This window comes from Ictidomys tridecemlineatus, chromosome 3 (genome assembly GCF_052094955.1).
Source record: "Ictidomys tridecemlineatus isolate mIctTri1 chromosome 3, mIctTri1.hap1, whole genome shotgun sequence".
Lineage (NCBI taxonomy): Eukaryota > Metazoa > Chordata > Mammalia > Rodentia > Sciuridae > Ictidomys > Ictidomys tridecemlineatus.
The window spans coordinates 87,965,665-87,982,800 of NC_135479.1; the positions used below are offsets into that span (position 1 = coordinate 87,965,665).

General features: G+C 36.4%; 1 protein-coding gene across 13 annotated transcripts in view; it reads right to left on the minus strand.

Annotated features, from left to right (window-relative positions):
- The window catches only part of Tfdp2 (transcription factor Dp-2), a 161,985-nt gene that overhangs the window by 38,041 nt on the left and 106,808 nt on the right, over positions 1-17,136 (minus strand). For 8 of the 13 annotated variants that reach the window (XM_078043434.1, XM_040269896.2, XM_078043433.1 and 5 more), the window contains 3 exons: positions 16,908-17,011; positions 4,792-4,913; positions 3,718-3,765 (listed from right to left, as the gene is read on the minus strand). In XM_078043434.1, the coding sequence (XP_077899560.1) occupies positions 3,718-3,765; positions 4,792-4,913; positions 16,908-17,011 (274 nt within the window). The remainder of the gene's footprint in view (positions 1-3,717; positions 3,766-4,791; positions 4,914-16,907; positions 17,012-17,136) is intronic. The other 5 variants (XM_078043435.1, XM_078043443.1, XM_078043437.1 and 2 more) reach the window with 3 other exon arrangements.

A 17,136-nucleotide genomic window follows, 5' to 3' on the forward strand; every position in this document is an offset into this window, starting at 1 on the left:
ATGTTGTGTCCGCCGAGAACTAAAAAATAAATATTAAAAATTCTCTCTATCTCTCTCTCTCCTCTCTCACTCTCTCTTTAAAAAAAAAAAAAACACACCACTGCACTAAATCTTATACTTATTTTGGACAAGATTTGAGGGAAAAAAACACATTTAGCAATTGTTTTGGTGGACTAGAAGTGAGGGTGAGATATAATACAGCAAGTTATACTAAAAAATAAGAAGAGTGCACATTTTTAACCACTGCTACTCAGGAAGCTGAGGCAGATGGATCCCAGTTAGAGACAGCCTTGGCAATAGAGTGAGACCCTGTCTTAAAATAAAAAGGGCTGGGGATGTAGCTCAGTGGTAGAGCATTACTGGACTTAATCACAATATTTTTTTAAATAAAAAGTTTTTAAAAAAATAAACACTAAGAAAAAAAGAAATTGAATTAAACAGAGAAAAGGGAAAGTTGAATCAATGGCTATAAAAGCCAAGCATCCCTAATTTCAAAATCCAAGTTCCAAAACCCTCCCAAATCCCAAATATTCCAAAATGTGAAATTCTTGAGTGTTGATATGAAACTTAAAAAGTTCTTTATTTTGGAGCATTCTGGATTTTGGATTAGGGATGCTTAACCAGGCAAAACCATGAAATATGAAAAACTCCAAATTCTTAAACATTCTGGTCCCAAGCATGTTGAATAAGTAAATCTGTCCTAATAATTTTTAAAAATATTTTTTAGTTGTAGTTGGACATAATACCTTTTATTTTATTTTTATGTGGTGCTGAGGATCAAACCCAGCACCTCGCACGTGCAAGGCGAGCACTCTACCACTGAGCCACAACCCCAACCCCCTAGTAAAATTAACCTAGCATTTTGATATATAATCTTTACACTTCTCTCTTATGAAGGAAAATGAAGAGAATCTTGGTGTTTGTTTGTTTGGTAGCAGGAATTGAGCCCAAGGGCACTTAACCACTGAGCCACATCCCCAATCCTTTTTAATATATATTTTTTGAGACACTCACTAAGTTGCTTAGGGCCTCGCTAAGTTGCTGAGGCTGGCTTTGAACTCATGATCCTCCTACCTCAGCCTCTCAAGCTGAGGATTACAGATGTGCACCACCATGGCTGGCAAGAATCATGATTTTTATACTGTATTTTAATTTGCTTTTCATCCCTATGACCAAAATACTGGACAAGAACACCTCACAGGAGGAAAAGTTTACTTGGGGCTCATGGTTTCAGAGGTTTCAGTCCACAGAAGATTGACTCCATTGCTCTGGGTCCACAATGAGGTAGCACATCGTGGGGAAAGGACCCAGCAAAGGAAAGATGTTCCATTGATGTCAGGGTCAGGAAGCAGAACATGGGGGAAGGTGGAAGATACACCTTCTCAGGGTGCAATTCTAATGACCACCTCCACCTCTGCTAGCCATGCCCTGCTTGCTTACTGTTCACCCTTCAAATGAGGATAACTGATTTAGTTACAGTTCTCCTAATCTAATCATTTTCATCTCTGAATATTACTGGATTAACAGGAGCTTTTGGGGAACATCTCATATCAAAACCATAACATACTATTTATAGTATATAGGTTCTTAACCAGGAAATATTTCCATTTTTGTGTATGTGTGTGCACAGTACTAGGGATGGAACCTAGCGCCTAAGCTTTCATTCTACCATTGAGTCCATTTTTAAGGCCTATAACACTGCTTAATACATATCTAAGAACTTGTACCTATACTTTAATAGTATAAACATCAATAAATAACAAAGTGAGTTAGAAAGAGAACTTTCCATTAGATAGAAAAAACACATTTTCCCATATATTTCTATATGATACAGTGGTTCCCTAGAAGTGATCTTGTCAGTTTCAAATAGTTAAGAACTGAGCTGGGTGTGGTGGCACATTCACAAACTACTTGGGAGGCAGGAGGATCACAAGTTCAAGGCCAATTGCTACAACTTAGCAAGATTCTGTTTCAAAATTTTAGTAAGTTTTTGCTGGGCTCAGTGGCACACACTTTAATTCCAGCAGCTCAGGAGGCTGAGGCAGGAGGATCATAAGTTCAAAACCAGCCTCGGCAACTTGGCAAGGCCTTGAACAACTTCTCGAGGCCCTGTCTCGAAATAAAATACCAAAAAGGGCTGGGGATGTGCCTCAGTGGCTAGGCACCCCCAGGATAAATCCTTGGTACCCCTTAATCTTTTCAAAAGTTGAAAAAGAAATTTTTGAAGGTTCAGTGGTAGAGAACTTGCACATCATGTGTGAGACCTTGGGTTGAATCCCCGATAAAAAAGGGGTTGGGGAGAACTAAAAGACTGCTAGAAAACATATATTCTTCATAAATAGTCCTACAATCCTCACTTAGAGTCTCTGCACTTTCATTTTTATTTTTTTTAATTAATTAATTTTTTAGTTGTACTTGGACACAATAGCTTTATTTTGTTTATTTTTTTTTTTACTTTTTATTTTTTAAATATTTATTTATGTTTTTAGTTTTAGGTGGACACAACATCTTTCCTTGTATGTGGTGCTGAGGATCGAACCCCGGCCACACGTATGCCAGGAGAGCGAGCTACTGCTTGAGCCACATCCCCAGCCATTGTTTATTTTTTAATGTGGTGCTGAGGATCAAACCTAGGGCTTCAAATGTGCGAGGCAAGTACTCTATCGCTGAGCCACAACCCCAGCCATGCACTTTCATTTTAAATTAAATTCTAACATGGAGCTAACTAGTTTCTCAATGCACAGCAAATTATAGATGGCAAATTAGGATAGAGAAGACAGAAAATTATTACATTGAGAGCACACAATCTAACAGGAGAAAAAAGACTAAAGCACATTTAAAAAATAAGTTACAAAAACTTAGAATCAAAAATAATTTTAAAAAGCATAGCTGGCAAGATTTCATTTAAAACAGTTATGATCTTAAAGATTTCAACTGCCTCTGAGATGATGAGTCTTAATAGGTCAACACTAATATGGTATTCAGGGTAGTGAACTACCCGAAATACTGAATTTGGGCTCAAATAATGATTTGAAATTGATTATTTTTATTTTGTAGTGCTGTGGACTGAACCTAGGGCCTCATGCAAGCTAGGCAAGCACTCTGCCCCTGAACTGAGAGTTCTTAATCCTGGAGTTAAATGATTTGATAGGCATTTATATTTTATTTAACAGACACAAGTGATTCTGATGTACAACAACCAGAATGGAGAACTACTGTACTAATATTCTAAAGAAAATGACATCATTCTTGAAATAGTGCTCAACAAACAAATAAGAATGTATTATGAGATGGGCTCAGTGGCATACACCCAAAATCCTAGTAGCTCAGAAGGCAGAGGCAGGAGGATCACAAGCTCAAAGCCAGCCTAGGCAACTTAGTGAGATACTGTCTCAAATAAAAAACTGGGGATGTAGCTCAGGGCTAAAGTGCCCCTGGGTTCAATCCCCAGTAACAACAACAATAACAACTAAAAAGGGAAAAAAAAGTACTATGACCTACAAATAGTTTCAATAAAACCTGTTAAAAGTTGAGGCATGTTAGAGTAACGTGGAGTATTCACTTTGGTAGAAAGGAATACTTCAAATCTCAAAAGGAAGAAAGGACGTTAACATTATATAAAGAAAAACACCTTACTATTTAAACTAAATAAGTCTGGGCACCAAAAACCTCTCTTCATACTGGAATCCTAAACAAAATATTCACACTTATACTCACCTTTCTGAAAAATCAGAGTCTATAAATTCTCTAGCCCGTTTTCTATCACTAAAAAGACAAAAAGCATAAACACAACACATAAATAAGCACAGCTTTATTTAATGAATAATTTATGTATAACTTGTCTAATTCTACACTGAATATATCCAAAGACAAAAACTAACAAATATAAAAAGTATAGTCACAAAATAAAAACAATCTTGGGACAAGACATGACAAAGTAGTCTTACATTGAAATGAGTTCAATGAATATTTAGGGAGGAGAACATTAGAGACCTAATAAATGAGGTTTTATAAAATACTTTTGTTTTTGATATGTGTGTGTGTGTGTGTGTGTGTGTGTGCGTGCATCTGTGTGCATCTGTATGGATACATATTAACATACAGGTAGCTTAAAGGACTCAGCTGTCTGCTTGCTAAAATTCACCTGGTGCAGTAGCCACCATGTAAGTAAACAGAATGACTAGATGAGACTCTGTATTACCCTATAAGCAAAGATGAAACATATGGGTTTGATACTAAGAGTGGCGAATGAGTAACACATAAGAGATACTGACTGAAAGTCCCTGTGTTTCAAAGAATTAAGTAAAAACTGAATAAAATTTTTAATATCTTTGGCATTTTTCCCCTAGTTTATTTATTTATTTTTTTGGTTCCCTGATTTCTTTTCTGGTTTTTAAGGAAATAAGAATTCATAGGAGAAATTCTGAGTATAGCCAACATATAATATATAGCTCTTATTTTATTGTCTGTTAGTAACAATATAAAATATAATTTTCATACTTTCAAAGCAGCTAAATGTTGTAGCAATAAAAACAGTCTTATCTCAGAGTTAAAAAAAAAAAATCCAAAGATTCAGTTTAAAGGTATCGTACTGCTTTTCTCTATTTAAAACAGGTTGAGCCAGAGGCAATTTATGTATAAGACACAAAATAAACCAAAATTGGTGATTTCAAAAAACATTAGTTTTTAAGAATTATCCTAACAAAACAAGAACAGAAGACAAGGAAGCAATAAAAAGTCAGAGCTTTCTTTTTTTAAGGGACTTAGAAATAGTCACTTGTGCCATCTTACCTGGGGACCCAGCCAGTGGCTTCTGCGATGTGAGTCTGAGTGACCATTGCTGGTGCAGGGGTGTACGGGCTCCCAATCAGAACACTTCCTGAGCTGGCTAGTCTCTGTGGTGTGCTTATGATCTGTGAAGTCAGGAACAGGAAAATAATGCTGTTAATTACTGAGAAAAGCCTACAGGAGGACAATAATGTTGATATGAGGAGGAGACCTGGCTATCTAAAAAGCACCTAATGCCAGTCATCTAAAATATAAGCTATACCTATGATTTACTTATGTCCTAGGGTCTTAAAGTACCAGTATCCCCTTGTTTTGTGGTGGGGGGAACACTGGGGATTAAATCCAAGGGTGTTTAACTACTGAGCTACATCCCCAAACCCTCACCTTTTTCTTAATACCTGGGTTGTTGTTTTTTATAATTTGTTCTAATTTTTTAAAATATTTGTTCTAATTGTTTTGTTATACCTGACAGTGGAATGAATTTTGACATGTCATATATAAATGGAGTATAACTTCTCATTTATCTGGTAGTACATGACACAGAGCTATATAGGTCCTGTAAGCATATATGCACAAAGGGTAATAATGTCCAATTCATTCTACTATCACTACTACCCCTTCCCTTCTCCCCTCCCCTTTGTTTAGTCCAAAATACCACTATTTTCCACACTCCCTTTATTGTGAATCAGCATCCACATCAGAGGAAAACATTTGTCCTTTTGTTCTTTGGAATTAGCTTATTTCATTTAGCATAACATTCTCCAGTTTCATCCATTTATCAGCAAATGCCTAATTTCATTCTTCTTTAAGGCTGAGTAATATTACATTGTTTATATATGCCAGTTTCTTTATCCATCTGTTGAAGGGCATCTAGATTGATTCCATAGCTGAACTACTGTGAATTGAGCTGCTATAAACATTGATGTGTCTATATCACTGTAGTGTGCTGATTTTAAGTCCTTTGGGTATAAACTAGGGAACAGAATAACTGGGTCAAATGGTGGTTCCATGCCAGATTTTCTGAGGAATCTCTATACTACTTTCCAGATTGATTACACCAATTTGTAGTCACACCAGCAATATATGAGTGTTCTTTTTCCCCACATTGTAGCCAACATTTGTTTTTGCTTATTTTCTTTTTTCTTTTTCTTTTTTTTTTGGTACTGCTGGGGATTGAACCCAGGGCCTTGTGCATGTAAAGAACCCTACTGACTGAGCTATATCCCTAGCCCCTGTTGTTGCTTATATTCTTGATGATTGCCATTCTGACTGGAAGGAGATGGAATCTCAGTGCAGTTTTAATTTGCATTTCTCTAATTGCTAGAGATGTTGAACATTTTTTTCATATATTTATTGATCAATTGTTATTTCTTCAGTGAAGTGTCTGTTCAGTTCTTTTGCCCATTCATTGACTGAGTTATTTGGTTTTCTGGTGTTAAGTTTGAGTACTTTATATATCCTGGAGAATAGTGCTCTGAGAGATTTTCTCTCATTCTGTAGGCTCTCTCTTCATGTTATTGTTTCCTCTGCTGTGAAGAAGTTTGATTCCATCCCATTTATTAATTCTTGATTTTACTTCTTGTGCTTTAAGAGTCTTGTGAAGAAAGTTAGTTATTAAGCCAACATGGTGGAGATTTATGCCTACTTTTTCTTCTATTAGGCGCAGGGTCTCTGTTCTAGTGCCTAAGTCATTGATCCACTTTGACTTAATTTTTATGCAAGGTAAGAGATGTAGGTTTAATTTCATTTTGCTACATGTGAATTTTCAGTTTTCCCAGTACCATTTGTTGAAGAAGCTAAAATCTTTTCTCCAGTGTATGTTTTTGGAGCCTTTGTCTAGTATGAGATAACTGTATTTATGTGGGCTTGTCTCTGTGTTTCCTATACTGTATCATTGGCCCACACATCTATTTTGGTGCCAATATCATGCTGTTTTGTTACTACTGCTTTGTAGTATAATATAAGGTCTGGTGTTCAGTTTTGTGTGTGTGTGTGTGTGTGTGTGTGTGTGTGTGTGTGTGCCAGGATTGAACTCAACCATTGAGCCACATCCCCAGCCCTTTTTTGTATTTTATTTATAGACAGGGTCTTGCTGAATTGTTTAGCACCTTGCTTTTTGCTGAGGCTAGCTTTTTGAAATCGCCATCCTCCTGACTCAGCCTCCCGAGCCACTGGGATTACAGGCATACGCCACTGCACTAAGGTCTGGTATTGTGATGCCTCCTGCTTCACTCTACTTGCTAAGATTGCTTTGGCTATTCTGGGTCTCTTATTTTTCCAAATGAATCTCATGATTGCTTTTCCTATTTCTACAAAGAATGTCACTGGCATTTTAATAGGAATTGCATTAAATCTGTGTAACGCCTTCTGTCTATCCAAAGGCATGGGAGATCTTTCCATCTTGAGGTCTTCTTCAATTTCTTTCTTTAGTGTTCTGTAGTTTTCATTGTAGATGTTTTTCAATTTCTTTTGTTAGACTGATTCTCCAATTTTTTTAAAGCTATTTTGAATGGGGTAGTTTTCCTAATTTCTCTTTCAGTGTATTCATCACTGATGTATAGAAACACATTTGATTTATGGTTGTTAATTTTATATCTTACTATTTTGCTGAATTCATTTATTAGTGCTAGAATGTTTCTAGTGGAATTTTTTGGATCTTCTAAATATAAAATCATGTCATCAGTAAACAGTGATAGTTTGAATTCTTCTCTTCCTATCTGTATCCCTTTAATTTCTTTATTCTGTCTGATTGCTCTAGCTAGAGTTTCAAGAATGATATTTAATAAAAGTGGTAAAAGAGGGCATCCTTGTCTTCTTAGAGGGAATGCTTTCAGTTTTTCTCCACTGAGAATGAGGTTGGCCTTCCCCAACCCTTTTTGTTTTGAGACAGGGTCTTACTAAGTTGCTTAGGGCCACAAACTGCTGAGGCTGGTCTCAAACTTGCAATCCTCCTGTGTCATTGGGATTACAGGCATGTGCCATTGTGCCTGGCAAAGCAGAAGTACCTTAAATACTGATGAGGTAAAAATGTACATTTTAATAAGTGAATCCGGAAGTATTAAACTGACAACTTACAATGTCTTAGAAAAATGAAAACCTTTCTTTGAAATTAAGAATACAAACTACAGTAGAGCTTGATTTACTAGAGCCTGGAGAATAACAAATCAGATCTTCAGAGTCCAGTATAATGCAAAGATACTACACAATGTAGGTTAGTACATGCAAAATTTTCTCTTGCTTCTTCCACAACATTTCCTCATGTTATTAAATAAAACATTCCAGTGTATGGATTATTGTTCCCCATTATTATTATATATATGGATTTTCAATTATTCAATTATAGATTATTCAGTTAAAAATCTTAGCCTTAATTTCTATTTCCTAAGACTATATTCCAGAAAGGAAATTAATGGAATAAAAAATATTTTATTTTTTAAAATGAGTCCTTAGGGTGGGGATGTGGCTCAAGCGGTAGCGCGCTCGCCTGGCATGCGTGTGGCCCGGGTTCGATCCTCAGCACCACATACCAACAAAGATGTTGTGTCTGCCGAGAACTAAAAAAAAATAAATATTAAAAATTCTCTCTCTCTCTCTCTCTCTCTCTCTCCCCCCCCTCTCTCACTCTCTCTTTAAAAAAAAAATGAGTCCTTAATGTGTGTTACCAAATTGTTTTCTAGATTTTATAACAATTTTCACTGGTGAAGAGAACATGTTTTTTCCAAATATGTTTATAAGAACACCAAAAAATCTGGCAGCCTAATAATAGCTTTCAAAGTATTTTCATAAAAACAAATAAATAAGGCATGTTCCAGTGAAGGAGGGCACTAATGAAAAAAGACTGGCCCTATGTGAATAACTAATGAAGCAGCTGCTGGGCACAAAGGTTCTATTTTTATAAAATTTTGAAAATTTCCATAATATTAAGGTTTTGTTTAGGTTCTACTTGAGATGAAAACATATGAGTTAAATATAATTGTTAAGTAACTCTTGCAAAAATTTCTTTTTTTCACTGTGTCATATAAGTCAAATGCCAATTAACTTTTGTCTGCATAATAAAAAAAAACCTGTCTGTACATCCAAGGTCTATAGTCATTATGTTAGTTGTTAACTTACTCCATAAAGGACCAAAGGGAAGAATTCAAAGGCATTTCAAGTTCTTCATTTGCTATTGAGGTAAAGACTCAAACAATAACCTGAACAGTAATACAGTTCAGACTTCATTATTGAAATCCAGTCAACATTTATTCATTTACTAAAGTATTAGGAACTTCAGTTAGGTTCTGTTTGTGTTTGGCATTGTGCCAACCTGGGACTAGGGAGATGTTAATACTTACAGATGTTCAGAACATAATTTGAGTAAGTTAATTCTGGAATTAAAAAATAAAAACAAAAAGACAATAATACTGGCAGATGTCTAAAATTATTATTAGCAATAATAATTATTATTATTAATAAGATTATTAGCAATACCAAGTAAGGCATCCAGAAGCTTGTCTCAAGAGAATGTGAAACTAGACAATGTATTGGTCACACATTCTAAGTATGCTTTATCTCCCACTCCTCCAAGTATCTGAGCTCACTTCCCTACTTCCCGTCCAGTTCCAAGACTTGAAGGGAAGACAAACTGCCTTGCTAAACTGTGTCCTTTGCAGGGTCTAGCACAATGCTGGAGGATGCTCACAGGAAAGGCACAATAAATATTTACTGAACTGAGACAAAAATTTTATAACAATTTTCACTGGTGAAGAGAATATGAGACAAAAGACCCAACTTTTAAACTGATAGGGGATAAACCAGGTTCTTTGTTCACTGACATTCTAGAACTGATTATGTAAAATACAATAAGAAACACTATAATATAAAGAGCACAGTTTGCATGCTGACTTTGGGTACAAATAGCTTAAAAAGAAAGATTTGAGTATTTGACTAGTCTCTTTTCTATTCTATTCCATTCCTAGAGCAGAAATCTTAAGCATTCCAACTGATCTGTTAAATAGTTTTATTATTTGTACAGAATTATTACTAAGGAGTTCTCTTTTCTATTACTAGCCTACATGCTTGATTTTTCCCAATAAAAAGGGCTTTGGGGGATGGGGGCGAGATGATGAAAAGAGGATGGGAAACAGAACATAGAAAAACTAACTATCTTTATTAAAAATGATGTGGAGGGCAGGCTGTGGCTGTGGCTCAGTGGTAGAGTGCTTACCTAGCATGCATGAGGCACTGGGTTCAATCCTCAGCACCACATACAAATAAAATATTGTGTCCACCTACAACTAAAAAATATATATTTGAGAAAAAAATTACATGGGAATGAAAAATGGATGAAGAATACATGATATATATACACAATGATGTTTTATTATACCATAAAGAGAATGAAATTATATCATTTGCAGGAAAATGGATGGAACTTGAGAACATTATGTTAATATAAATAAGCCAAATATAAAAAATCAAGGGTCATATGTTTTTTCTCCTATGTGGAAGCTAGACAAGAAAAAGGAAAAAAATGTTCTGGGGGATGGCAGGATATCTCATGTACAACCAAGAAGATCAGTAGAATAAAGGGACCAGAGAGAGGGAAGAAAAATACTGGGGAATGATATTGGCCAAATTACATTGCTATATTGTGTGCATGTATGAATATGTAACATTGAATCCCACCATTATATACAACTATGATGCACCAATAAAAATATGGAAAAAAAAGAAAATGACTCTGAAAATGAATTGCTATGTTCTACTTTACTTTTTTTCCCTTTAATGTCAGATCCTTGGTTGATGGTCTTTGATAATCTGAACATGAATAACACCATCTTACTCCTTTCTCTTAACATAGGGCATAGTACACAGCAATTCCTTAACATTTCCTGCATGAAAAAACAGGGATGATAGACTAAAACAGGAAACACAAATTTGAAGTGTGCATGAGCTATACTGAGTTCCTAAACTAGAATATTAATAGTGAGCTTTAAAGAAACAAAGTAACATGGGGGTAGGAAAGATGGTGGAATGAGATGGACATCACCACCCTAAGTACTTGTCTGAAGACACAATCGGTGTAACTCTCTATTTTGTATACAATCAGAGACATGAAAAATTGTGCTATATGTGTGTACTGAATTGAAATGTATTCCGCTGTCATATAACAAATTAGAATAAATATTTTAAAAAGAAACAAACAAACAAAGCAAAAAGTAGCTAGGTGCAGTGGCATGGGTCTGTGGTGCCAGCTAGTTAAGAGGCTGGGGCAGGAAGATTGAGTCTAGGAGCTTGAGGTTAGCCTGGACAACACAATGAGACTCTGGCTCAAACAAACAATCACAGAACAACAACAAAAACTCAAAAGAAAGTCAGTAAGAGCTGATCAACCACTGAATATAGGAAAATTAATTTACATTGTGACAACTCAGACATTCTTTATAGACCCAGAACCTTAATTTTGAAATTCTAAATTAAAATCAGAGGTAAAAACATACTTTTAATATTTAGCTAACATGACTTAAAAAAAAAAAAGGAGTTTTAAATTTCAGAGCCTTCATGCAGGATGCAATGGTGCACACCTGTAATCCCCACAACTTGAGAAGCTGAGGCAGGAGGATCCTAAGTTTGAAGCCAGCCTCAGCAGCATAGGGAGAACTTGTCTCAAAATAAAAATAAAAAGAGCTGGGGGGCTGGGATTGTAGCTCAGTGGTAGAACACTTGCCTTACACATGTGAGACACTGGGTTTGATCCTCAGCACCACATAAAAATAAATAAAAATATTGGTCTAGCACAACTAAAAAATTATTTTCAAAAGCAGGGGCTGGGGATATAGTTCAGTGGTGAGCACCCCTGGATTCAAGCCCCATAATAAATAAATAAATATATATACACACACACATACACACGCGCACGCGCGCACACACACACACACATATACATAAATTTCAAAGTCACCCATTTTCCCTTCAAACTCCAGACATTCCTAATTTAAAATAAACTATGTGGTTTCTCTGATAATCAATTAGACTATGAAAATCAGACAGTAACTGAACAAAATTCTCAAATTTTCTGAACTGCTATCATGTATGACTAAAAAAAAAAAAAATTCTGCCCAACATATTTTATATACTACTGCCACCTACAGTTAGAAAAACTGAAAGCATAAGTATTCTGAAAAATATTATATTAAAAGATTCCATTATTTGACAAAATTTTGGTTTTCATTATAAGCATATAGCTTTCAATCTTCTAAAATAAGATAGCTATGAGCTTATACATGCAATCATAAGGTATATACATCTATAAGATAAACTGTAAACCAAGGGCAAGTATCCCTAGTTAAAAGAGTTACTACTACACCAGTACCCACTGAAAATTTTTTCATATGACCTTTTGAAATTTCTACTATCATTAAGATTTGGCTTCCAAAAGACTGTGTAAAGTTCCAAGATCAAGTAGAAAAAGAAGACTGTATTACATAGATAAGTAAGATGGGATCATGGATGAGAGATTCAAGACAATTTTTATTTTTATTTTTCACAGTGCTGGGAACCAAACCCAGAACCTTGGACATGCTAGCCAAGCACTCTACTACTGCACCATACCCCCAACCCAGACGGTGTTGAAAAGTAACAAAGAAGAAGAAAACCAAGGAATGGATGTACTCCATTCAAGTTGCTGTGACAAAATTTCTAACTATTTATAAGCAACATAAATTTATTGCTCACTTCCAGTACATGAGAAGCCCAAGATCAAAATACCAGCAGATTCAGTGTCTGGTAAGGGCTTCCTTGCTTCTAAGATGGAGCCTTGTTGTCATGTCCTCTCGAGGCAGAAAGGGTTAGGGCACTCCCTTCACCTTATTGTATTAGGGTATTTGAACCAAGCATGAGTGCAGAGCCCCTATGACTTAATCACTTTTCCAAGGCCCTCCCACTAGGATCACCAAAATGGGGATGAGGTTTCAACATTATTTTTGGAGGGTCACATTCCAATCATGGCATTATATCTAGCCCCACCCTATTCATGTCTGTCTCGCATATGAAATATTCCATTCCAGTTGTCCTGTAAATTTTAATTTGTCCTAGCATTCACTCAAAAAGTCTAGAGTGTCATCTAAATCAGATATAAGTGAGGCTAAAAGATGTTTTCTGTCCTGAAGCTATTTCAGAGTCCCCTATTCTTCCTTTAAACTCCAGACATTCCTAATTTAAGAGAAACCATGTGGTTTCTCTGATAATCAATTAGACTATGAAAATCAGATAGTAACTAAACAAAATTCTCAAGATTTTCTGCCCTCAAATGTCTAGCTGTATGAGCCTGGGAAATCAAAGTGCTTCCAAAGTACAGCGGTGGGACAGATGCAGGATGGACATTCCCATTCCAAAAAAGGAGACATGAGAAAGAAGAAAGGGATGGTAAGTCTTGACCAACCAGGCAAACACTAAATCGTAGGACTTGAGAACAATTTTCTTTGACTTGATGTCCTGCCTCTGCATACATGAGTTTCTAGGGGACTCCATACCCATGGTTCCGATCTGCAGTGTGGCATAGTCCACAATGCAGTTTTCATGGGCTGGAGTCTTCTGCCTGTGGATCTCCTAGGTCAGAGTTGCATGCCATGGCTCTTACTGGTCTGATCTCAGGATGAATCCCCATGGCTCTATCAGGCACCAGGGGCTCTCTACAATGGTCACATCCCTCAAGTTGTTCTCTGCCTGGGCCCTGGGAGGGTTCTGGAAGCAGCCATGCCTCCACATGCACTCTGCACTGGGGGGAGTGGCACTATGTGTATACTGCCAGGCTCTTTGCCTGCTCCCTGTGGCATGTACTGCGTGTGGAATGGCTGAGGAGGGCTGTGACAGAGGGGACAGACTTGAGGCAGTACCAGGCAGTGACTGCCAAGGTCCCCTGAGCCAGGGTAGACCCTTTTTTGACATATTTTGTCCCCCAAGCCCTGGCTTGCTAGGCTTGTGATGGGAAAGGCAGCACAGATAATGCCTTCTGGTTCATTCTTCCACTGTCTTGACAGCGCCAGGCTTCCACCACCCATACTCATCTCCTTATTGAAAGGTTGTATGGCCACACCTTGGTGTTCCATCCAGAAGAGCCAGAAGAGGGTTTTGTTTGTTTGTTTTGTTTTGTTTTCCATTCTTTAAAACATAGCCTATTTTTAAATTTTTCCAAATCTTTAAGTTCTGCTCCCCTTCTGATTATCAATCCCACTTATAATTCTTTTTTTATTTTTCTCTTTTCAGATTGTATAATAAGCAGCCAAAAGAAGCAATGCCTTACCCTCAACTTTGCTGAATATTTAATCTGTAGCATGGGGCACACACCTATAATGCCAGCAGTTTGGGAGGCTGAGGCAGGAGAATTGTGAGTTCAAAGCCAAACTCAACAACTTAGCAACACTCTGTCTCAAAATTAAAAAAAAAAAAAAAAGGTTGGGAATGTGGCTCAGTGGTTAAGAGCCCTTGGGTTTGATTCCCAGTACAAAAAAAAAAAAAAGGATTTCTTCTGCCAAATACCTTATGTTACTTTTCCTAAATTCCTCCTTCCATAAATCTCTAAGGTCATGAACACAATATAATCAAATTCTTGGCCACTTTGTAACAAAAAATGGCCTTTCCTATAGTTTCTAATATCAAGTTCCTGGCTTCAATCTGGGACCTCATCAGAATGGCCTTTACTACCTAATTCTACCAACATTTTGATCACACTGCTCAGATAACTCTAAGCAGACTGAGGCTTTCTCCACAGCTCTCTTCTGGGCCTTCTCTAGAACCACTCTTTACTGTCCATTTATGGCAATACAGTCTTTTGCTAATGTATTTCTCTAAACTCAACTAATCTCTGCCCACCAAAAGTTACAAAGCCTCTCACAGAGTTTCAGGTATTTATTATGACAGCACCCCATTTCTCATATCTGCTATAACAAAATACTTTACTAGGTAATTTACAAAATAATAAAAACTTATTTGTCACAGTTCTGGAGAAGAGGAAGTCCAGCATATTCAATGTCTGGGGAAGACACAGAGCTTCACAGAATGCACCTGCTTGCTGGGTCCTTATGTGACAGAGTGGGCTGGGGTGTTCCCTTCAATCTCTTTCCAAGGGCACAAATTCCATTCATGAACACAGAGCCCTTGAGACTTGGCCACTACACAGTGGTTCCACCTCTTTACATCACCACAACGGGGATTATTAGGCTTCAGCATGAATTTTGAAGGGAGATGTTCTGAACATCGGGGTTCTTCCACAATTAGGAAACCAGAGAGAAAGTCTGGAGGGAGACAAATCAAAGCCAATTTTCTTTTGCCAAATCTCTTCTGCTTCTTCCGCCCTTTGCTGTGTTGATCCTGATGTTTATGGAAACTGAGTTAACAGTACACTTGACTATTTACCATTGTCAGAACTGAACTGTGTAAGAGTTTATATGCACACATGTTCAAATTGACAAGGGAAGAAAAGAGGAATTCTAATTTGAGTCAAAGCAGTATCAATTAAAATACCCCCCCGCCCGCCAAAAAAATCTCTCAGAAGATTATTGTAAGGGTCAGACTCATAAAAATCTGATTACATTTAATTTTAGTGAATGTCTTATTTATCTCCTTTATCTCATTTTCACCTACTGTAGTGGCTGGGGAAGGGTACTGCTTAACTAATGTTTGAAAATATACCCTGAGCTACCTTGCAATGGGGACACTTATTTGAGCTTTAGTCTCCAAGTCATTTGGAGCTAGATTACATTCTTCACATACTTACAGTAAATTGTGTTTTATCTTTAGCTGGAATTCTGCAGATGATTAACAGTCCTCAACTGACCAAAGAATATATCATGTCTATAATGTCTTAAAGACTTTCTAAAATCATTATGTTTTTTTGTTTGTTTGGGTACTGATAATTGAATCCAGGGGTGCTCTACTGTTGAGCTATATCTACAGCCCTTTTTATTTTGAGTACCCGTCTCCCTAAGTTGGTGAAGTTTTCACTAAAATGCTAAGGCTGGCCTTAAAATTATGATCTTCCTGCCTTAGGCTCCCAAATCTCTGGGATTACAGAGTTGCTAGAATTATAAGTATACCACCACACCCAGCACCATTAAGTATGTTAAAAGATATGTTTGTATAATTAACTTTGCATTAAACACTGTCCACTGTGCTACATATTATGTGTAATTTACTTTTTTTGCTCTATAGAAGAAAAGATGTACATACTGACAATGAAGAATTATTCTTCAAATGTATAATAACTTTTATCTATGTTGGGGAGAGGCCATTTAAATTAGGTATAGTTTTGGAGCATTGAATACATGCACCTCTGTTTATAAATATGGTTTCCTGAAAGTGTTATATACTTAAAGCTCTAGCAGAATTAACAAATATCTTTAGAGAAATAGTTAAATATTTCCTATTTTTCATCTATTATTACTATTGTGAAAGATGAAAATTAATTGATGTGTTATTTTTCCCCAATTGTCATTTCAAATTCAAAGCTCCAGATATGGATTAAAATACTGGTTAAACATTCAAATTATGAGACTATCTAGTTAAGGAAAAATTTAAAAAGATTCCAAGAGAAACGAAAAAGAATAAAGATATCAAACACAACAGATTTCAAATCAATTTAAACAACTAAAGCCAAGAGAAGGCTCACACAGGGGGCAAAGGCTTAATATTACACATCCACAGATTCCATTACGTGAAAATGCAACATGGAAGAACACAATGCCTTTTTGTCAAGATATATAATAAATTACATTCAGATAAAAACAAAATGTTTTTAAAAAGTAAAAGAGATGACTGAAATTAACTGGAATATTTGATCAAATTTCTTCAGTATAATTATCTTTTTTTTTTTTTGGTACCGGAGATTGAACTCAGGGGCACTCAACCAAGAATCATGTCCCCAGCCCCATTTTGTATTTTATTTAAAGAGAGGTTCCTACTGAGTTGCTTAGTGCCTCTCTTTTGCTGAGACTGGCTTTGAATTCATGGTCCTCCTGCCTCAGCCTCCAAAGGCACTGGGATTACAGGCATGTGCCACCACACCCAGCTTACAATTATATTTTAAGTTAGTCTTTCCTAAGCAAAATTTCAATTCAAACAAAGAATGATGAATTTCTTACCATTTGGGGTCCAACATTCACATTTATTGGTCCTAAGGTTTTTGGTAAAATTTTTGTTGGTGAGTTGGCGCTGGAAACTGGAAATGCAACAAATGATATGTTACCTGAAATGATATCAAAACATTAAATCAGTCTTGCAACATCAAGTCCACTGCTATCCATAAACAGCCTCAGTGGTGAGCCACTTTACTTAAGTAATTTAAAATTACCTTAAGAGCATATTATAAAC